The sequence below is a fragment of the Mesoplodon bidens genome (genome assembly GCF_964165515.1).
Source record: "Mesoplodon bidens genome assembly, chromosome: 17".
Classification (NCBI taxonomy): Eukaryota; Metazoa; Chordata; class Mammalia; order Artiodactyla; family Ziphiidae; genus Mesoplodon; species Mesoplodon bidens.
The window spans coordinates 66,649,456-66,672,663 of record NC_138174.1 but is presented as its reverse complement, the minus strand read 5'-3'; the positions used below and the strand labels follow the sequence as shown (position 1 = coordinate 66,672,663).

The window sequence follows — 23,208 nt, the reverse complement described above, 5'->3', positions numbered from 1 at the left end:
ACTGGAGATAAATACTCTTCAGATTAAGTCATTGGGGAAAGTCTCTAAAGGACAAACGGATTTTACTGAGGAAAATCTACTCTACCCTATCTTTTGTTTTGTTTTGTTTTTTTGTTTTCGCGGTACGCGGGCCTCTCACTGTTGTGGCCTCTCCTGTTGCGGAGCACAGGCTCCAGACGTGCAGGCTCAACGGCCATAGCTCACGGGCCCAGCCGCTCTGCGGCATGTGGGATCTTCCCGGACCGGGGCACGAACCCGTGTCCCCTGCATCGGCAGGCGGACTTTCAACCACTGCGCCACCAGGGAAGCCCTCTACCCTATCTTAACATTTAAAATTTTAAAGCATTTCAATTCATCCTTATCATGAGAATATGATAAATGGGTGGACCTAAAACCATGCCAAAAAACTTCCTTACATCAAAGGAAACAAGCAGAGCAAGAAGGCAGCCTATGGAATAAGAGAAAATATTTGCAAATCATATTATCTGATAAAGGGTCATTACCCAGAAAATATAAAGAACTCCTACGTGTTAACAACAACCACAAAAACTGATTAAAAAATGCACAAAGGACCTGAATAGACATTTCTGTAAAGAAGATGTATAAATGGCCAACAAGCACATGAAAAGTCACTCAATGTCAATCATCATCAGGGAAATGGAAATCAAAACCACAATGAGATACCATCTCAAACTCATCAGGATGGCTACTATCAAAACAAAACAAAACAGAAAAAAGTGTTGGCAAGGATATGGAGAAACTGGAACCCTTGTGCACTGCTGCTGAGAATGTAAAATGGTACAGCTCTATGGAAAATAGTACGGTGGTTCCTTAAAAAATTAAAAATAGAATTACCACATGACCCAGCAATTCCACTTCTGGATATATTACCAAAAGAACTGAAGGACGGTCTCAAAGAGATATCTGTACATCCATTAGTCACAATAGCTGAAAGGTGGAAGAAAGCCAAGTATCCATCAGCAGATGAATGGATAAATAAAATGTAATATATACATACAACTGAATATTATTCATCCTTAAAAAGGAAGGACGTTCTGACACATGCTACAACATGGACGGACTTTGAGGACATTATGCTAAGTGAAATAAGCCAATCACAAAAGACAAATATTGTACGATTCCACTTACATGAGGTATATAGGGTAGGCAAATTCACTGACAGAAAATAGAATGGTGGTTGCCAGGTGCTGGAGGGAGGGATGGGAGTTGTTCAAGGAGCATGGAGTTTCAGTTTGGGAAGAGGAAAGAAGTTCTGGAGACCGGTTGCACAACAATGTGAATGTACTTCAAACATTACTGAACTGTACCTTAAAAATGGTTAAGACAGTAAATTTCATGTTGTGTACATTTTACTACAATTAAACAACATTTAAACCATATCAAATTTGTCCCAAGGTCACCTTTATGTTTAACTCTTAGTAGAACATCAGGCACAAATAACATTGAAAGTGGAATCTTCTCAAGGCCCTAGCCCAGGAATACATGGTCCTACAGAGGAAAACACTTTCCTAAAAATGACAGAATGCTTCCCATGAAGGCAGAAATGGTCTCTAAGCCAAAACGTTTTAGAGGAATAAGGATATGTCTACTACATAATTCTGTATAATACAGAAATATTGGGAAATTAACATTAAAATATATGTACTATCTTCTACCAATTAACAGCTTTTAAAACATTGATTTCAATCTCAACAAGACTTCAAATCGGGTCAAGGTGAAGAGCTCCACGACCCACTGTCACCTGTAGGTGGCAGTAAAAGCACAGTGTTTATGTCAAAACAACCTTGGAGGTCAATCAGTATGGAACAGTGGAAAACATACATGAGCTTACACATGTGTAAGTCCTCCTACATGAAATAAATTGTATTAACTTTTCTGATACCGCAAATATTTATCTTGCCGAAACACCTTCGCCCTAGGGCCTCTCCTCAGCCAACTCTAATCTATCTCGTTTCACTCTTTTGCTTGATATTGTCTTTGTGATCCTATCTATTTAGAAACATTAGGCGTTCATTCTGGGGGGACACCGTATAGTTTTCTTTCCTTTAGAAAAAGAAACACACAAACACTTGTCAGATCAAAAAGCCTATTTTCTGAGGGTCTACTGTGTGTGAAGCACTATGCTAGGTGCTCTGACACATGTGAAGACGAAGGCACCAGGTCCTTGTCAACGAGACAGACACAAAATATGAAGAATAATACATGAGATGAGAGTACGAGCAAGGGATGAATAAAAACACAACTGTAAAAGAGAGAGCCATGGACACCTCCTACTCCCAACTCTAAAAACCTAGGATTACTGATCCCCAAATAAAGAACTACATTAACATTAGAAGGATAAATCCTCCGCTAGAGGCAGGCTGAAGCCAAGGATGTATGTCCCTCCGTCCAAATGCACACCAGCAGGCCGCCCTGCAGGTCTCTGAGGGTGGTGCTACCCACCCACTTCCTTCCCTTTTCTGTTAAGATACTTATTCAGATAGCACGGCTTGTGGATGGCAAAAGGCCATATGAGTTAAAAGCCATAAACTTCTCGTAAAGAATATCCATGTGAAAAGCATTAGCAATAAGGAGATACCATGGTTGCAAAAATTCAACTGATTTGTCACTGGGGCTAGACTAATTTTTAAGCGTAAGAGGGAGAGTTCTGGTAAACAACAATTCTGAGTAACGCAGACGAGTACAGATTTATTACCAAAGAAACAAAGAGCCCGCACAATTTTTACATCTTCCTCTGCAGGCGGATTATAATGTCTCAAGGAGGTTCTCCACCACCAAGAACGACAGCTCTCCTGAGAGGGTGGCGGAGGGCAAGGGACAGAGCGGGCAGCCTCGCAGGCTTAGGAGCTGGGCAGCCCTGGGCCCGGCCCATCCTCACAGCCGCACTTCCTGCTTGCCACTTACAAAAGTAATGGTTAAAGGAAAAAGGGTTAAAAGTAGATAGGCAAATTAGCTGGAACAATCTAACAGTCTACTAGAAATGTTTAAATGTCTGAAGAATAAATAATATCAAATATGTTAAGATTAAGTTGACTTGGGCTTCCCTGGTGGCGCAGTGGTTGGGAGTCTGCCTGCCGATGCAGGGGACACGGGTTCGTGCCCCGGTCCGGGAGGATCCCACATGTCGCGGAGCGGCTGGGCCCGTGAGCCATGGCCGCTGAGCCTGCGCGTCCGGAGCCTGTGCTCCGCAACGGGAGAGGCCACAACAGTGAGAGGCCCGTGTACCGCAAAAAAAAAAAAAAAAAAAAAAAAAAGATTAAGTTGACTTAAAGATAAATTTTAAATAAGATTTAAAACATATACACTCCAAGGTAAACAACAAGGTAGTACTGCAGAGCACAGGGAACTATATTCAATATCCTGTAATAAACCATAACGGAAAAGAATATGAAAAAGAATATATATATACATAATTGAATCACTTTGCTGTACACCAGAAACTGACATTGTAAATCAACTATACTTCAATTTAAAAATTAAAAAAAAAATACACACTAAAGAAATCAGCACAATAAAGGATACGAAAGGAAGGCAAAGGCCAGGAATTAGTTGGACCCCCACAGGGTTCTGGGTGCTCTGAGTTTCAAGTAGGACCCAAATACCAAGAAACACATTCAAGGCTCCCTGCAATGAGGTTTGACTAAATGACTCCTGGACACATTTGGGGTTCCAGGCAGAAGCTGTGAGGGCACAGAGGCCCAAGTACTATCCTATGTCTCTCATCTCCAGTCCTACAAAAATTCAAAAGGAGACAAAGATAAAATACGCACTGCAGTGGGAAGAGTTCCTTAGAAATGTATAATGCCAGAGGTGGGAAGCCCTTCGAGAAAGCCTCATCCCAATTCCCCTTTCTTCCAGCTGGGAAGAGTCATGATCAGAGAAAATTAACTAACTTTTAAAAACAATAACTCAGCTAATTAATGAGTAGCATAGACAGACCTCTTGCACTGCTATTCACTCCCAGTCTGAAAATTCCCATGAAAAATATGATGCAAAGAAAAAAAAGAGATTTCAGGCAGGAGAGAGACAATGAAAACTAGTATTTGGTGTCTAAAACATGTACTTTACACAAGCTATAAGAATGAGATGGGGCTTCCCTGGTGGCGCAGTGGTTGAGAGTCCGCCTGCCGATGCAGGGGACACGGGTTCGTACCCCGGTAAGGGAAGATCCCACATGCCGTGGAGCGGCTGGGCCCGTGAGCCATGGCCGCTGAGCCTGCGCGTCCGGAGCCTGTGCTCCGCAACGGGAGAGGCCACAACAGTGAGAGGCCCAATTAGCTAAAAAGAAAAAAAAAGAATGAGATGATTCACAGTTAAGAATAGATGATTCACAGATGAGATGAGACTCAAGGTGTTTAAAAAAAATTACTCACGGAAACAGCTTAGAAGAAGCAGACACCCTCAAACCCAGTTTTGCCAACTCAAAGCCTAAGCTTTTTTAAAGAAACCTCTTTGATATAAAATGTAACACTCATACAGAAAAACCCAGCATGCTGGAAGAATCCACTTGCTTCTTTTCTCTTCTGCACCCTGCTCTGTTCCTGAGGCTGAGGGTACAGGTTCCACCCAAAGGCTCAAGGGCCCCCTGGCTTCTGTTGAGTTCTGCTGGTGCCTCAGAGGACATCTGGGCGAGGAGGAGCCTGAGGCCAGGGGACTTCCTCCCCTTGTCCCTTGTTCCTTCACACTTACTGTTTCCAAGGCAGCTGACTCTCCAGGGCTGACCCCTCCAGGTTCTAGTACCCTCTCCCTTCCTTAACGTCTTTGGGCCTAAAGGTGGTGGGCACAACAAGGCAACAGTCTTGCCAAAGGTCCCCCTTTTGTCACTCGGTTCCATTCTTTTGTCATTCGATTTTTATACATAAGCCCTTGAATTATTCTAGTTTAAGTGTGCCATCTGTTTTCTATTGAGACCCTTATAGATACAAGGGCAAAACAAAAATAGACAGCTTAATGAATTATCACAGAACAAACACTAAAATAATTAGCACTCAGTTCAACAAACAGAACTTCCCAGCATCCTGGGAGCTCTCCCGTGTGCCCCACGTATTACACGCTCCCGCAACCCACCAAAAGTTTTTATCGCCTATGCGCGAAGCCCTCAACTCTTTATTTCAGTTTGGTCTGCTTTCTGAAATTCATATAAACGGAATCGTACAATATGAATTCCTTCATGTCTGGCTTTTTTCACTTAACACCATATGCACAAGCTTCGCCTGTGTTGTTCCATGCGCCTTCTATGTGATTCATTTTGATTGTGAAAAGCAGTCAACTGTTTGTCGACACAACTGATCTATCCACTCTCCAGTTGCTGAACATGTGGGCTGTCCCTAATTTGGAGCGATTAGAAATAATGCTACTGTGAACATTCTTATCTCTAACTCCTGGTGCACAGGAACACGCATTTCTACCTAGGAGTGGAATGTGAGTCCTAGGGTGTATGCATCTTCATTTTAGTACTTAATACCCAACTGTTTTCCAAATTTAAGCTCCCACCAGCCAGGCTCTGGACCCTCACCAACACTTTTTTTTTTTAATAGATCTTTATTGGAGTATAATTGCTTCACAGTACTGTGTTAGTTTCTGCTGCACAACAAAGTGAATCAGCCACATGCATACATACATCCCCATATCCCCTCCCTCTTGCGTCTCCCTCCCACCCTCCCTATCCCACCTCTCTAGGTCGTTGCAAAGCACCGAGCTGATCTCCCTGTGGTATACTGCTGCTTCCCATTAGCTATTTTACATTCGGTAGTGTACATATGTCGATGTTACTCTCACTTTGCCCCAGCTTCCCCATTCCCCTGTGTGTCCTCAAGTCCATTATCTATGTCTATGTCTTTATTCCTGCCCTGCCACTACATTCATCGGTACCATTTTTTTTTTAGATTCCATATATATGCATTAGCATATGGTATTTGTTTTTCTCTTTCTGACTTACTTCACTCTGTATGACAGACTCTAGGTCCCTCCACCTCACGACAAATAACTCAATTTCGTTTCTTTTTATGGACAAGTAATACTCCAGTGTTGGCCGAGTACGTATAATGGAACACTACTCAGCCAGCACTTCTTGTTGTTAGTCTTTTTCACTGTAGCCATTTTGGTGAGTGGGTAGTAACATCCTTATTATGGTTTTAATTTTCGCTTCCCTGATTACTTATGAGGTCCAGCATACTTATACATGTTTACCAACCTTTTGGATATACCCATTTTTGAGTGCTTAAAAGTCTTTGGCTCACTGAATGGCAGAGATCTCCCTCCCAAAATTAAACTTACAGGCTGACAGAATCCAGTTACAAAATCTTTCCTTGGGAATATCAACTCATTAGTGAGAAACAGGGAAAGGAAAGGATGGTCTATTCCCTCAGAAGATTTTTTTGCTACAGATCAAATTACTATTCTGATTATTCTCTATTAAGTAGGACCAACTTCAACAAAATTTACTAAAACAAAGTACAATACCATAGTACAGAAAGAGTACAACACAATCTCACAATCTGAGACTCCTGAGTAAATATCCCTGGGTTACACCATGCATACAACTATTGTGTCCTCAACATACTTTGCTGCTGGCATAATGATTAAATTCAGTGAAGCATGTAAAGCACTTAGACCTCTGCTTAATGATTGTTCACCTCTGATAATACAGATAAGAGTAATGGCAGAGATAATAAAAAATCTTAAGTAACTTTTTAAACCAACAAACTTCAACCTATAGACATGTTGTTACTTTTTAGTATACAGATGCCTGATACTAAAATCCTCCATCACACACACCAGTATACAAGTTTGGATTTAAGTAACTCAATAACACACCTCTCATTTCTTTACCAATCCTGACTCTCCACAATACCTTTTTCTTCTACGCTGCTACTTCACCATATTACTAGATATCTTCCCCTAGAAACTCATCTCCCTCTACATGTCTCCTTTAACTGTGAGATCAGAATCTGTAGGAGGTGGCCATGTACATCACAATAACCAGAGAGTTCCAATTAATTGTCTGTGCCCGGGGACCAATGAATGGCTCTCCATGCAGTTAGTGAGACGTCAGCCTGCAAATTCTTGGCCTGGGATTTTGGTGGGTCCAGGAATGATTTCACTGTCATGTTGATGCCTTCTCCTAAGATCCTCTAAGTGAAAGAATCTTTAATATCTTTAGGGAACTCTACTTTGATTGCCAATTTAGATCAATTTTATTTTTAGAATTATTTTTAGAATTAATTATTTTTAGAATTAATTATTTACTTTAGTTTTAGAATTATCTATCATTTTGGTTATCTGGGTTCAACTTGCTTGCTGTGAGGTAAGTAATCATCTGATTGTCTGTATGTCTGTGAAATTGTGAAACTGAACAAAAATTGCCAAGGAAAAGGAATTTGGGAAATGTTAAATTTATAATACAATTTAGGAAGTCAAGTGGAAAGGAGGTCCATACTAGTTTGGCTACAGCTGTAAGTTGCTGGGCTTAAAATAAAATAGATTTAGACAAATAGTATCTCAGTCTTCTTTATCCAGAAACCACTATTCAATATATCTGCCCCTCAAAAAAAAAAAAAAAAAAAAAAAAAAGAGCAGTGAGTTTAGATGCAAGCTTGAAAAAGAAAGGGGTATGGCACAAAGATTCCATAAGATCAAAGTGGGAGACCGTCAGGGCCAAATGATAAGATTTTCACCCTAGTTTGGGGCTCCCCCCATGTCCCTCACCACCTCTCCTTTCTGGGGACTGGCTGTCTACCAACTGCTCTGGCTGTGTGTGCTGATGGCCACCTGAGCTGGGAAAGATAAACAGTAACTACAGTGGGCCCCTCATCAAAATACTGGTCTGAGGAACTAGGAGAAGCCTCACTCACACTTGCTGAGGTACAGAGAAACGTGTTAAGAACGAGAAATACAATTTTATCTGTGGCATAGACAAATCTCTGATATAACATCATGTTTTCTTTTTTTTTTTAATATTTATTTATTTATTTATTTGGCTGTGTCAGGTCTTAGTTGTGGCGCACAGGATCTCTAGTTGTGGTGAGCGGGCTCTAGAGCGCACGGGCTTAGTTGCCCCGCAGTATGTGGGATCTTACTTAGTTCCGCGACCAGGGACTGAACCTGTGTTTCCCCCATTGGAAGGTGGATTCTTAACCACTGGGAAGTCCCAAAGAGCATCTTTTTATAGTGGGGATTTACTGTGTAAGTCTATTAACTACATCCTTTCTGATAATTATAAAATTGGCTTAACTAAATTATAACTAATTATAACTAGATTATATTCACTCTAAAACTGGGCTCGAGTATTAAAATAAAAATTCATTTAGGGCTTTTAGCATCTAAACCAGAATTCAAAAATGGAGCTAAAACAGCTGACTTTATAAAGTGAAGAAAAACTCTGTGAAATCCCTCTTTTGCAAGGGGAAAAATTTCTTTCACTCATATCCCAAAATAAGTGAGGAAATTAAAGCTGCATGAATGGTCCCCGAATGAGATAAGCTCCTCTATTTGAATAAAAATTTCATTAGGTTCAAGTATTAAAGAGGCAAACCAGACACTATAAAAGTTTAATTCTTGATCCATTGTTTACTTACTTGCTGCCAAATGGTTTGGGGGAATTTTTTTTTTTAACTGTAATTCTTTTCCAACATAAAATTATTGTGTGACGAGCCAGGAACACAGAGAACAATGCTAAGTGCTGCAGGGTCATGGAGAGAAGGAGAGTGGGTCTTGCCTCCAGTCTGCCTTGTGACTGGCAGGTTCCCCTCACATTAGCAAGTCAAAGTGTCCCTGATGCTGACACTAGGCTCAATAATTCGACCCTCCATTTCTTCACCTACTTTTTCAGTCACACATTCAACCAGTATTTCCTAACTGCCTATTAAATACATACATATACAACACATGCAAACCCTTAAGGACCTCAATGTAGTGAAGGATAAAAGGCAAATAAACTCCCAATAATAATACAAACACAAGCCACTACAGGGGTAAGAATCCAGTGCTAAGGAACCTTACAGGGGCGAATAACCAACCGGCTTCAGGGGTCAGAGAAAACTTCCTGGGAAAGGCAGCATCTAAGCTAAAACTTTTAAGATAAATAGCAGCCAGCCAAGCCAAGAGATGGGAGTGTGGTGGGAAGGAATGTCACAGCTGTTGGTGGAACAGCCTGTGAAAGGCCAGGAGTAGGAAATCCCGTAAGGCTAAGATGGAGAGAAAGGCGGGACCCACCTTCAAGCTGTGCCCCTGGGTACCTCTCTCTGAGAGACTGGCAAGTCAGGAAGAAGAATCTCCCTGTGTACAAGGGGATTTGTCTTAATGAGATATATGCCTTCCCTATGCCTGTTGATTTCAGCAGCACAGAGAACACGAATCAATACTGAATTTTAGAAGACCTGTCATAGGCTATATGAAATTAACACAATGAAAAGACTGGATCTACAGATAAGAGGTTCCTATCTCCAAGTGAAATATCAAACTCCTATCCTGCACATGAAACATAACTCCATGTATAAAAAACTGATTACTGTAATTCAGCAATGAGCAAATCATGTCTAGTGAATAAATCAGTGTGATCACCTCACAACGAGAAGTCTTTATAGCAGCTAGGGCAGAAAGGGGAGGGCACTGAACTTGGCAGAGAAGAGGCTGGGCCTGGTTGTCTGAGTTCTGCAGCAAGTCACTGGCCCTCTCTGGGCCTCAAATCCTCATTTACACAAGAAATAGTTGCTGTGGCTGTTGCTTGTGCTTCTAAAACCCATTACTCTGGCATTAACATAATCAAAAGTACTTTAATCACCAAAGGAAAGGATTTCAACAATTTATAAGTCACAGATTTACTACAGTTTTGTCTGAGGAAGAAAAAAAAAAGGAGCATGTGCCCTCAAACTGTCTTAAATTAAAAAACCAGTTAAGTTCATGTACCTTTTAAAGGCTGATAAATCACGCATAACCAAGTATAAAGATAATTAAAATTTTAGTACAAGCAAATGAAATTATGATTTTTTTAAAAGAAAAGAGAAAGTAAAAACTGTAATGTAACTAGGCGGGCAGGCAACGATTGGGGCTGCTCACTTCCCTTTTCCTTGGTCTCACTTCCCTTCTTAGGTTAAAATACTCCTAATATGTAAATTATTCCACTAAAGACTTCCAAAGTTCTTAACAATTTGTAGGGATGTTTTTGCAAAAGGAATTATTTCTAGACGTCCATGTGATAGAAAAGGGATATGAAGCACTGGGGACTTAATAAATAAAGCAAACCAAAGTAGGTAAAGGTATATGCAAAGCAGAAGCAAATAATTGAGGGTCCCAAAATTTCTACCATTTAGAAATGGTTTAGGGCTTCCCTGGTGGCGCAGTGGTTGAGAGTCCACCTGCCAGTGCAGGGGACACAGGTTCGTGCCCCGGTCCGGGAAGATCCTACATGCCGCGGAGTGGCTGGGCCCGTGAGCCATGGCCGCTGGGCCTGCGCATCCAGAGCCCATGCTCCGCAACGGGAGAGGCCACAACAGTGAGAGGCCCACACACCACACCCACACCCACACCCACACCCACACACACCCACACACACACAAAAGAAATGGTTTAGCAGTAAAAAGCAGATATTCAATGATTTTAGGAACTTTGTAGTAAAGGGTTAACGCTGTTTGGAAGTTACCTACTAGGTGCCAGGTTAGCCCTTGGGCTTCTCTGGTTTAGAGTCCTCACAATCCTACCACATGGGTATTATCTCTATTTTAGCACTATAGAGACTAAGCAGGAACAAAGGCTCAGAGTGCTTAAGTAACTAGACAAAGTCACACAGCTTAGAAACTAAGTTATACTATGAATTCTATTCAGTCAGCATCAAATCTCATTCTCTTTCAACAGATGATGGCAGACTTTAAGCACTAAGTAAACAAACTGAAGACATTTTCTCCTTTCTGTATGGTTCTCTTAAATATATGCCATCATTTCATGGGGAGCTTATGCTAAGAATGACTTCATAAACAAATCATTTGTGAAAGAGAAAAACCACATCCAGGGCAAAGTCATAAGTTGAAAAAGCCTTATTTCAGAGAGTACTTCCTGAAAGAGACAAAGCAGCAATTACAGCTGAACAAGTACCAACTCCTATACCGAGTATTATATTTGAAACAACTTCTTAAAGCAACGGAAGAACCTAAAACAAAAGAAATACAGCATTTCTTAAATATACCATTTCTAGAAAGAGCTGTTTTAACACAAGCAGCTCAAAGAAATCTTTTACAGAACTGGGTATACCGAGAAATGTTCCTCTCAAACACAGCCTTTTGATGGACAGGAGGTAAGTAGCATTTAATTAACTTCATCACAGATTATCAGAAATAATGCTGTACTTATTTACTAAATCTCAAAATCCTTGTTTTATTTTAATAATATATTACTGAAACTATGTTGGTGAAGGACCCTCAAATGGGATATACTGTCATCTTCCTACATTATTAACATGTTTCATTTATTTTCAATACTGTTTTACATTAATAGTAAATGTAAATTTTTTCAACTTAAAGAAAATGTTGATACAATAAATCAGAAATATCTTTAGGAGTCTTTGTCACCTGGTTTCAATTACATTGTTTCACAGAATGTACTTAAAGGCTTTTAAGAAAAGACTATAGCTAATCATGGAATCTAAAGTTTTTAAAATGCTGACTTAAAAGCCAATCACTTTTCAATATTTATCCAAAAATTTATCTGTGTGTACAGAGTACAACCTGTATGGTAATGCCTTTAAAACACATACATCACACATATTTTAGTTAACCTTAAGCAAATGAACACAACTGTTGGTGACATAAAGTCAGCTTGAATTCAATGAGGGGGAAAAAGATTTACTCAAAAATGGCTTGTAAGTAAGGAATTTCTGTGACAAAATTCGGGAATAAGGATGGGTGGAGGGAGTTCTGATACAAAAGAAAAAAGGATACAAAATGTCATTTACATTACAATTTTTACTATTTAAAAATTCATGGAAAGTTAAAAATGAGTCAAGTCAATAAACTTTTAAAAAAATAAATAAATAAAAAAAAAATAAAAAAAATGAGTCAAGTCTCTAAAATTATTTTCCTTTGTATGGTAATACTAGAGAGTTAATTTTTCTATGTAGTATTTTTCTCATTTTATAGAAATTAATATTCTAGCCAATACAATACTTGGAAATTTTAATAAATACAGGCTTTTAAATATATAGAATTCTACTCCAAAATCATATTTAACCTAAATATTTGGCAAACTCGCTACAGTCAGGAAGGTAGGAAGGGAAGAAAGGGGGGAGAAGAAAACAAATTCATAGCTTGTGTTTGTCCTCAGCAACTGCTCAAATTAATTTTAAATTACAGCCCATGATGCCACTACCAGATGGCTAACCTCCCCCAGTTTTCACTAAAGAGAGACTCAGGGCTGAATGAGAGACAGACCATTCTGCAAAGTGACATTTTTGAGGGAAACTTTTCTTACACCTCCATATTTCAAGGGGGATGCCACAAGGTTCCATCTCTTTGTAGTGAGTCTATTTTTAAAATCACTGTTGTTGATGTTATATCGTGGGTGATAGAAGTTTCACACTGAGGGGGTCACAGCTAAACTCCTTTCCAGTAGAAATGGGCATTTGGGGGGGGTGGAAATTAGTTTCTGCAAACACATAAAGTTACTGAGTGACTTCTTACTAATAACTATTTGTCTTTGAGATTCCTTTTTTAAAATTAAATTTGACAAATAATACTTACGCCTCTGGATCTCGGTAGAGTGAGGGCGTGAAAGTTACCACACGAGCAATATCTTATTCTCAAGGAGTGTAATCTGCTTCTGGGGCACTGGTAAACACCATCTGGAAGACTCAGCATTAGGCACTCCCAACTGTGCATTAAAAACTAGCCCATCTATTGTTTTAAGAGTCAAGTTCTTGTGGGACTTCCCTGGCAGTCCAGGGGTTAAGACTGCGCTCCCAGTGCAGGGGGTACGGGTTCGATCCCTGCTCGGGGAACTAAGATCCCTCATGCTGCAAGGTGTGGCCAAAAAAAAAAAAACAGAGAGAGTAAAGTTCTTGATCTGTATACCATGGCACAAGACACTGCTGTTTCTAGACCTATGATAATCTAGAGAGAACATAATACTATGAAGAAGTGTTTGCCACTTAAAAAAAAACAACAAAAAAAAAACGGTTTGATGGCCAATGAAGCAAGCCTTCATTGACAAACTAGAGAGTGCTTGCTATGGGTCACCCCGCCAAAGTTTCCTTCCTTCACTTATCCGTCAATTCAGCAAATATTACTTACTGAGTATCTACTATGTCCTCACCAGGCAGTGGGGATTCAGCAGTAAAAAGGAAAAGTTCCTGCTCTCAAATGAGAATTACTGTGAATATTCAGTAAGCAACCAGTTATATGGTTTCTTTATTAGTTTTCTAATACATAATTTATATATTAAAATTATATTTAATGAGTAAAAATTCATTATTTGGACATTACTAATCTGGGTTACCAAATATTTAAACAGAATGAAGACGATAAAAAGTGGCAAGCTATCAATACTTTCTAAGATTCAAAATTCAGAATGGCCTTTCCCCAATTAGTCCCAAACAAAGGATACCTACCATAGGCACAACTGCTACCCAATTTCACACTACAGAGAGAAAATGAATACATTTGCCAGTGCATCATGACACACCAGACCATCTTAATACACTAATATGTTAGTACATATTAGTAATAATACCTAGGGAGTGTATTTTTTAATAAATACTAAGACACATATATTGACTCTATGACATAAAATACTGTCAAAATTAAAATCCACTGATATGCCAAGTCGAGTGTGAGAATGTTAAGCATTTATTTTTTCAACAAAGAGTTTTATTCCTCCTATTCTTAACTATTTTACAGTTTCTAAGTGTCATGCCCACAACAAGCTATACGATGACCACCCCTCACAATCAAGCTCAACCTGGCCCTTCTATCGAGCCATATCCAGACGAATACAAAATAGCAGCCCTTGTCTTCTACAGCTGTATCTTCATAACTGGCTTGTTTGTTAATGTCACTGCCTTATGGGTTTTCAGTTGTACCACCAAGAAGAGAACCACTGTAACCATCTATATGATGAATGTGGCACTACTGGACTTGATATTTATCATGAGCTTACCCTTTCAAATGTTTTATTATGCAAAAGGTGAATGGCCGTTTGGAGAGTACTTCTGCCAGATTCTTGGGGCTCTCACAGTGTTTTATCCAAGTATTGCTCTATGGCTTTTTGCTCTCATTAGCGCCGACAGATACATGGCCATTGTACAGCCGAAATACACCAAGGAACTTAAAAACACATGCAAGGCCATGCTAGCGTGTGTGGGAGTCTGGATAATGACCCTGACAACCACCATCCCACTCCTACTGCTCTATGAAGACCCAGATAAAGCCTCCACCACTGCCACCTGCCTCAAGGTTTCTGACATCATCCACTTAAAAGCCATTAACGTGCTGAACTTCACTCGACTGATTTTCTTTTTCTTGATTCCTCTGTTCATCATGATTGGGTGCTACTTGGTCATTATTCATAGTCTCCTTCACGGTAAGACATCTAAGCTGAAGCCAAAAGTCAAGGAGAAGTCTATACGGATCATTATCACGCTCATGGTGCAGGTGCTTGTCTGCTTCATGCCTTTCCACATCTGCTTTGCTTTCCTGATGCTGGGAGGGGACGAGAACAGCTACAACCCCTGGGGAGCCTTCACCACCTTCCTCATGAACCTCAGCACCTGTCTGGATGTGATTCTCTACTACATTGTTTCAAAACAATTTCAGGCTCGAGTCATCAGTGTCATGCTATACCGCAATTATCTTCGGAGCGTGCGCAGAAAGAGCTTCCGCTCAGGTAGCTTACGGTCTCTAAGCAACATTAACAGTGAAATGTTATGAACGGTCATTGTTTGTCTTCGATCTCTTTAAATTCACTTTACTAACTTAGGGTCAGTGGATATTCTGTATGATATCATCACGTCCCTTCTCTCCCGAAAAAAAATAATAAACTTTAAGAACCCTTCCTCCTTTGTGAGATCTTATTATTGTGGCAGCATAATTAAATACACTAAAGTACTTCAATAAATTCATTATCTTTATTTTTAAAACCTGTATAAAACATTTTCATGAATTACTGGGAGAAAAGCATCCAATTCGTGTTTCATATTCAAGCCTTATCTAAATACATAGTTGACTTTTTGGATTTAATTCTATGTGCAGGTGAGTCATGATGTCAATCAGGTTAGCAGGCAAAATAATGGAGCTATTGTTTGAAATAATTTGATTGAATTATTTTCCAACTAGATGCAGCTCCCTTTGGTCTAACTTATACTCCGAATTGGTGGTCTAAATCCAGTTCTTTGTATTCTAAACACCAAACTTCCATGATTCCTACACAAACAACTATGTTCAACTCATCACTGTTACTGCTGCAGAGCAAAATCTGCAGAAGCAAAAGCACCTGAAGGTGCTGTAAAGGCCATTGCCATCAGCCCCCACCTACTCTAAGTTCATTTTCCTTTGGAAACAGACAATAGTCATTCAATAAACACTTACTGAGAGCCGAGTATGCACCAGACTCTACTTGAGACTAGTGGGGGGGGACCTCCCTGGTGGCGCAGTGGTTAAGAATCTGCCTGCCAATGCAGGGGATACGGGTTCGAGCCCTGGTCCAGGAAGATCCCACATGCTGCGGAGCAACTAAGCCCGTGCGCCACAACTACTGAGCCTGCGCTCTAGAACCCACGAGCCACAACTACTGAGCCCACGAGCCACAACTACTGAAGCCCGTGGGCCTAGAGCCCGTGCTCCGCAACAAGAGAAGCCACCGCAATGAGAAGCCCGTGCACCACAACGAAGACCCGTTGCAGCCAAAGATAAATAAATAAAATAAATAAATTTATTTTTTTTAAAAAAGGACAATTAATCCTGCCAAAGGGCAACAGGGTGCAGAAAGAAAACCAGCAGGTACGAGAATACAAATACATAGCATGTTAAGAAAGCTGAATGACTGACGGGGAAGTGGCTTGAAACATTGGATTGGGGTCAGATTATGAGGGCTTTGAAGAGAAAGAAAAAAACAACAATATATGGGGTGGGGAGACTGCTACTGCTAGGATGTTTGCATAAGTGACCTTACTTAGTTCCCTCCACTGCCCTGTGAATTACAGAGTATGAGCCCCAATTTACAGATGAGGGAAGTTGAGAGAAGTAACTTGCTCAAGATGACACACAAATAATACACGGCAGAGCTGGAATCTCAGGTAAATTGGTCTATGTGATGGCAAAGCCTAAGCCATCTGTACTATTCTAGATGGCCCTGATGCCTCCTTGAAGAAGCTTGATTTTTATTCTGAAGAAAATAAGGATTTAGAGGTTTTTTTGTTTTTTTTTTTTTTGTTTTTTTTTTTGCGGTACGCGGGCTTCTCACTGCTGTGGCCTCTCCCGTTGCGGAGCACAGGCTCCAGACCCGCAGGCTCAGCGGCCATGGCTCACGGACCCAGCCGCTCCGCGGCATGTGGGATCTTCCCAGACCGGAGAACGAACCCGTGTCCCCTGCATCGGCAGGCGGACTCTCAACCACTGCGCCACCAGGGAAAGCCCTAGAGGTTTTTAAAAGGAAGATTAGCATGGTCAAACTTGTATTTTAGAAAGATAACTTCTGAAAACATTGCATGAAATACTTTGGAATTGATAGGAAGACTAGTTGGAGAATTACTGCAAAAATCTAGGCAAGAAAAGACTGGTTAAGACTGGGATAATGACAGAAGGAGTCAAGGAGATGCGATGAAGAGCTGACTTATACAGGACTTCGAATGAGTAAGAGTCAGTGCCCTACTCCACTGATGAGAAGAGGGAAAGGTTTCCAGCTTGGATGACTGAGCAGATGAAAATGCCATTAGTTAAAATAAGGAGTACAGAAGGAGGAGGAGATAAGAGTGCAGAAAGAGAGGTGATCAGGCTAGGTAAGAGCTTCTGAACATGATGAATTTTCCTTGAGTCTTAGAAGTCACTAGGAAATACGACTGAAGAAAGATCAAGAAAGCAATATGGACTGGAAATAGAGAGCTGGGAAACAAACAACAGATGCTGACTGTGGTTGAAGTCATGGGGGTGGACGCGACGGCACAGAAAGCGCACCTGGAGTAAGCTTGAGAAAGGAGCTGCACAGAGTAAAGAAGGTCAAAGAGGACCAGGAGAGAGCAGTGTGCTGGGATTCAGGCGAGCAGCTTATTTCATGAAATAATGGGATGTCAAAAGCATATAATGTGCCACTGAAAGGTCAGATAAGACAAGTGAAAACAAGCCACTGGCTTTAGAAATTAGTTGGTTACTGGTGACCTTTATAAGAGAAGTTTTAATAGTGGTGAGGTTAAAAAAATAGAGAGTGAGAATTAAATAGGAAGTGAAGAATTGCAGGAAGTGCAGGTAAACTTGGCATTGATGAGAAAGAAAAAGGTAACAAGACATTATGTGGAAAACCCTGCAAATTATAAAACACATTGACTAAAAAAGGTTTCCTCTCCTGAGTTTTTGAAGCTCTGCTTACCATCAAATAAAAGATATATTTACAAAATGCAAAGTTTACTGAAGTAAAGATTTAGGTTCCAAGAAGTCTATGTTTGAGAACGCGTCAAGATTCAAAAAAGCCACACTATAATGTTTCATGATTTAAAAGGAAAGAGAAATATATTCTCATTCAGGTGATGTCTGAATTAACATTCACACTGTCTTTCAAAGGGGATCCTATAACTTTTGAATTTACTCAAATTTGCAATTCTTGCTACTAGCTAAGATTTAAATAGGTAAAAGCCTTCTGGCCTCAAGAATTAGTAAAAACATTGCCACCAACTTCAAAATTGAATCAATCTTCCTTATAGGTACCAGTCGCGATTCCATAAAGAAATAAGTGTCATGCATTCAAAGAAATAACTGTCATTCAACTCTATGTGCAATAGAAAAAAAAAAGTCATCACACAAGGGGACGATGTACATAAGAATTAAAAGCTATGTTACTACCCACCCACTAAATTTATTCTAACACAAACATACACAATACACATAACCCTTCTACAACTCAGTAGGCCTTATAAAGAACCAAAAAGAACTGGCCTCAGTGAGAAACGTTAGGGGAAAACTAATGATTTAGTAATGCTACTTCTTTTCTGAATCAACATGGAATCATTCCTAATGACGACACTATTTACCACAACAGCAGAATAGTCAACTTAAACTTCTTAGTCTAACTGCAATTACAACCCGTAAAACTCAAAAACTGCATAATTATGACACAGAACTTTATGGGTCTCCGTTAAAATATTATTCAGGATCATACATTATTAAGACAACTAAATATCAGTACTCATGCCAATAATTCAGTAAATCCCATGAAGGGTAGCTATTACCATCAATATTAACAATGTAAGTGTGAGAGCTATAAGGTCACTAACCGTATTTTAAAAATAGAGATCCAAAGTGAATCTAAATCAAGGTACCTGCACTAGCCTAATAGTTCTCAAAAATATATACTGAAAATTAAAATAAGGCAGAAGTTAGTACACACACATTTTAAATATGTTACCTTTATTTTATAGTATCTCATCTCTTAAAAACAGTCTCAGAAACTTACTTCAGAGATGCTTTAAAGGCACTTATATGTGCCAACAATTCTGCTCCTAAATGCCAATTATTTCATAAACGAATGCATGTTTTCTCATTTTGTTTTTAAAGAAGACCAACACAGTATGAAAGCACAGACACTCTTTGAGTTAGGTTGCCCACTGCAGATTGGCGACAAAGTTATAACCTATATAGTGATTTTCTTTTACCTTTGGTGGAAATATATAAACAATATCATTTAAGAAAAGCATCATTCTTCAGAAGCTTAACTTCAGACAAATAAATTTTGTTCCCTAATCTAATTAATTAAATTTTGTGTTTTTATGTTTAATTAGTTAACAAAGCTACAAAGACAAAATTTCACTATGAAAACACAATTCTATCTTCAGGACCAGAACAGAAAATTCATTAAAAATTCTCTAAAATATGAGATTTGAAAGCTACAAAAAAGAGTGAGTGTAAAACAGATTCCGTTTCAAGAACATAATGAAAATGTTAAGTATACACTGGAATTTTTAAATATAAAATCAATTTTACTATATCTAAAAGTTTAAAATATCCTCTTACTGACTTTCATGTATAATCACGCTCTAAGTCAGATTTAAGTAGTTATGAATTAAGCTAATATTTGAGAGCTACTTACAATCCAGAAGGCAGGTTCCTGGCTGCAGTGATACCAGAGGAATACCGCACAGCTTCAGCGAGGATAAAGTCACCCGCTGCTGACAACACCCAGGAGCCCAGCAGAAAGGACTGAAAATAAAACAGGAAGAACATGACAGAGAGGAGTCTTCTACAAATAAACTAACATTTATTTAATTAGAACCAGCTCAGGTATATATATATATTTTTAAAGTTTGTTTTTGTTTGAATAGACTTTTCAAAGTGAGGGAGTAAAACCGTATTGGTCAAATGTATTAACTTCCATAATTCTTAAGTATGTTGAAAAAAAGATATTTATAGCATGACTTATTTTTACAACTAATACACAAACCATTAAGCAAAATAAGTGATTAGAATTTTATTAAAATAAAAATCCTTATTAAAAGTGTTATGGCTGGGCTTCCCTGGTGGCGCAATAGCTGGGAATCCGCCTGCCAATGCAGGGGACACGGGTTCGAGCCCTGGTCCAGGAGGATCCCACATGCGCGGAGCAGCTGGGCCTGTGAGCCACAACTGCTGAGCCTGTGCTCTGGAGCCCATGAGCCACAAGTACTGAAGCTCGCGTGACTGGAGCCCGTGCTCCGCAGCAAGAGAGGCCACAGCAATGAGAGGCCCGCGCACCGCAATGAAGAGTGGCTCCCACTCGCCGCAACTAGAGAAAGCCTGCGCGCAGCAACGAAGACTCAGTGCAGCCAAAAAAAAAAAAAAGTTATTGCCCACTCACACTGATATTATTATCTATTATCATCATTATTATTTTATTATGCTAATGGCTTAAATTTAAATTTTTTCTTTGGTTAATGTCTATGTTCCAAATCAGACAGAGGATCATGTAATAAAAAGATAATTGTTAATGAAACACCAAGCTTAACAAAATAAAACTATTTAAAAACAAGAAAACAGAAACATTTTTTTCTATAACCTAAGTAGCAAAGGGAAAATACATAAAAACTTACTGCAAATTTTCTGCTTCCATATCTTCTTTCAAATATCCTAAAATTATAAATAAGCAGACTACTGCAGAAAGTATCTTTCAAATCAAGGCAAATTATTCTTCCACAAATCAACCTCCAAATCTAGATGGGGATTTAAAAAAGAATAACAAATAAGAGTAAGATTTGTTCAGGTCTCTTCCTTAGCAAATTTATTACGTTTACTTTATACTGCTTATTTTTAATACTCTAAGCTCAGATTCCCCAAGGTGGAACTGAAACTCTCCATATCTCTGTAGCAGCTCTTAGAAATGCACACTGAGGGCTCCTTAAGAGGTTCTAGCAGGAGAGTGTGGCTATTTGCACTCCTAGACAGAGGGTGATTGTCCTCCATCCAGGCAGGTCCCACCTCTAGAGCACAAATGCCCACAAAGTGGTGCAGGAGAAGGGGACTGCCGCCAACTTAGCCAGGTGAACCAAATTAACCCCCCAAACAGTAAAGGTACCAACACAGGGCCACAGGGCCCTGACATTCCCTTACAGCAGTGGTTCTCAGGGCTGGCCATATGCTAGAATCCCCTGGGGATCTTTCTAAAAAAGTACACCAATGCCCGGGCCCCACCACTAGGCTCCCTGACTCAGCTGGTCTAGGGTGAGGTCTTGGCATCAAAAAAAAAAAAAAAAACAGTTTATGTAGGTGATTCTACTGTGCAGACAGGATTAAGAATCATTGTATTACAGTAACTGAAATCATACTGAAGCTCTACTATATTCCAACAGAAAGCAGTAGTATGGATAAATAACTGAATCACAGGAACTTGGCAAAGCCCACCTAAGCAATGGCATTAATTATATCCCTATGAAGAAAAGATGTCAGTGCTCAATAATGGATTATCATGCTTAAAATGGCTAATCAAGTATTTAGCATAGAAAAGGTGGCAGGTTATAACCATAATTTGCACTAACACTCTCTGATATTGTGATTTATAATAAGAAATATATTTTGGTCTTTGCCCATTGGAATTTCCAAAGTGAAGAAAGCTATAACGGTGTCTTTTGTCATGTTAATGAGGTGACTTCTGGAAGCACCTCAGAATGGGGGCTGGCTTCCAGGGGAACCAACCTTGTGATTAGAAGGTCAGAACTTTCAGTCCCACACCCTGACCTGCGGGGAGGGAGAGGGGCTGGAGGGTGGATCAACTGCCAATGGCCAGTGTTAATCAATCCTGCCTATGGAATGAATCTCCATAAAAACCCAAAAGGACAGGGTTCTGAGAGCTTCCTGGGTGATGAACATGTGAAGATCTGAGGACAGTGGGGCTCAGAGAGAGCACGGTAGCTCCGCACCCTTTCCCCTTACCTTGCCCTATGCATCTCTTCCATCTGGATGTTCATCTATATCCTTTAATAATAAACTGGTAATCCAGTACATAAAACGTTTCTCTGAGTTCTGTAAACTGTTCTAGCAAATTAATGGAGCCCAGGGAGGGGGTCGTGGGAACTCTGATTTATAGCCATTCGGTCAGAGGTACAGGTAACCACCTGGGCTGGTGACTGGTATCTGAAGTGCGAGTGCAGTGGGCAGTCCCGTGGGACTAAGCCCTAACCCTGTGGAATGTGATGCTCTCTGGGAAGATGGCATCAGAACTGAGTTCAACTGTAGGACACCCAAGTTGGTGTCTGAGAATTGCTTAGTGTTGGTGTGGGGAAATCCCTGCCAAGTTGGAAATGGTAACGGAATACCCCTTTTGCACTCCAACTCACAGACAAGACCCAGCACCAGCATTTTTCATGTGATCAACCCATAAATCTCAAAAGCCACAGACGTCTGCTCTTCCCAGCAGCAAAAACCCAAGAGAAATTTCCTACTTGGTTTAACCACCACTGTAAAAGTAATTCACAGACTCTCAATCTATTAGAGCTGAGAGAGAGCTTAGCTCCTCTAACATATTCAAACTGAGGCAAGTTTTTGAAAATGTTAAGTATGCATACTAATCATACAAAAAACAGATTTAACATTGTTTAATTCTCTTGAAATTAAAAATTGAATTTCCATGAGTAAAAACTGAAGCTGAAAAGAGATGTGTAAAAGGAAATACTGCAACTGCTTCATTATAATCTGCTTTGCTGAAATTATCAATAAATACAACTAGAGAAGTTACTTGTTAGTGGAATATTAATAATAAATAATATTTCTTACAAATTTAGAGGCTTTGAGAGACTAAGAATGGCAGGAAGAAAGGCAAATCAAAGAAGAAGGCCTGCCTTCTCCCCTCCCAGAGGCCAGTGGAGCGGAGCTCACCTGGAAGTCGTCCTTGACTGCCTGGAGGTCGTACACAAAGAACCTCTGGCAGTGTGGAAGGAGGAGGGCCAGCAGGAGGGACAGGGCACTGGGGACCAGTAAAAGACCCTTGGACACAGGTGCTTTGTCTGGAGGGAAAAACAAAACTGCTTTCAGAATGACTGTCCCTATGATTTTAAAAAGCACATGATTGAAAAGCAAGAGAATTCACTTCTTTTGAATTAGAATGAAGACAAAGTTCACACACTCTGGAATTTAATTCTTATTAACATATATTTTCAAAACATCTTCCTGCAGAGGTAAGTGATCAAAGGGCACTGGAAAACAAGTGAAATCGGCTGATGGGGGCTTCACTGTCATCTGGCTCTTATACAAGACCAAACCAAGTTTACTTCCATGGAATACCTTTTTAGAAAACGGTCACCAAAGTATAGAGAAATAGACAGAGGAGTATGTTTTCTATCATACTGACCAGTTAGCTCCTGAGCATGACTGGGATTCACGTACATAAACATTCACTTTAAGAAATTTAAGAAGCGGTTAAAAGTGCTAACATTGCTGCCTGCAGTGGTCTGCTGAGATTTTCCACCACGGGCACCCTGGAGCCTTGTCTAAATCTCACGCAGCCTTCAAACAACAGCTCAGTTTCCACTTCCTT

The 23,208-nt window shown here is 39.9% G+C and overlaps 2 protein-coding genes across 3 annotated transcripts in view; one reads left to right on the top strand and one right to left on the bottom strand.

Moving 5' to 3' along the window:
* Positions 1 to 23,208, bottom strand: part of UBAC2 (UBA domain containing 2) — a 165,250-nt gene that overhangs the window by 115,036 nt on the left and 27,006 nt on the right. For both annotated transcript variants that reach the window (XM_081214650.1, XM_081214651.1), the window contains 3 exons: positions 22,551 to 22,678; positions 20,273 to 20,392; positions 19,297 to 19,406 (listed from right to left, as the gene is read on the bottom strand). In XM_081214650.1, coding sequence (XP_081070776.1) covers positions 19,297 to 19,406; positions 20,273 to 20,392; positions 22,551 to 22,678 — 358 coding nt within the window. The remainder of the gene's footprint in view (positions 1 to 19,296; positions 19,407 to 20,272; positions 20,393 to 22,550; positions 22,679 to 23,208) is intronic.
* GPR18 (G protein-coupled receptor 18) lies at positions 11,176 to 14,971 on the top strand. Its single transcript, XM_081214597.1, has 2 exons — positions 11,176 to 11,308; positions 13,905 to 14,971. Exon 2 carries the CDS (start codon positions 13,917 to 13,919, stop codon positions 14,931 to 14,933), a length of 1,017 nt encoding a protein of 338 aa, XP_081070723.1. The 5' UTR covers positions 11,176 to 11,308; positions 13,905 to 13,916; the 3' UTR covers positions 14,934 to 14,971.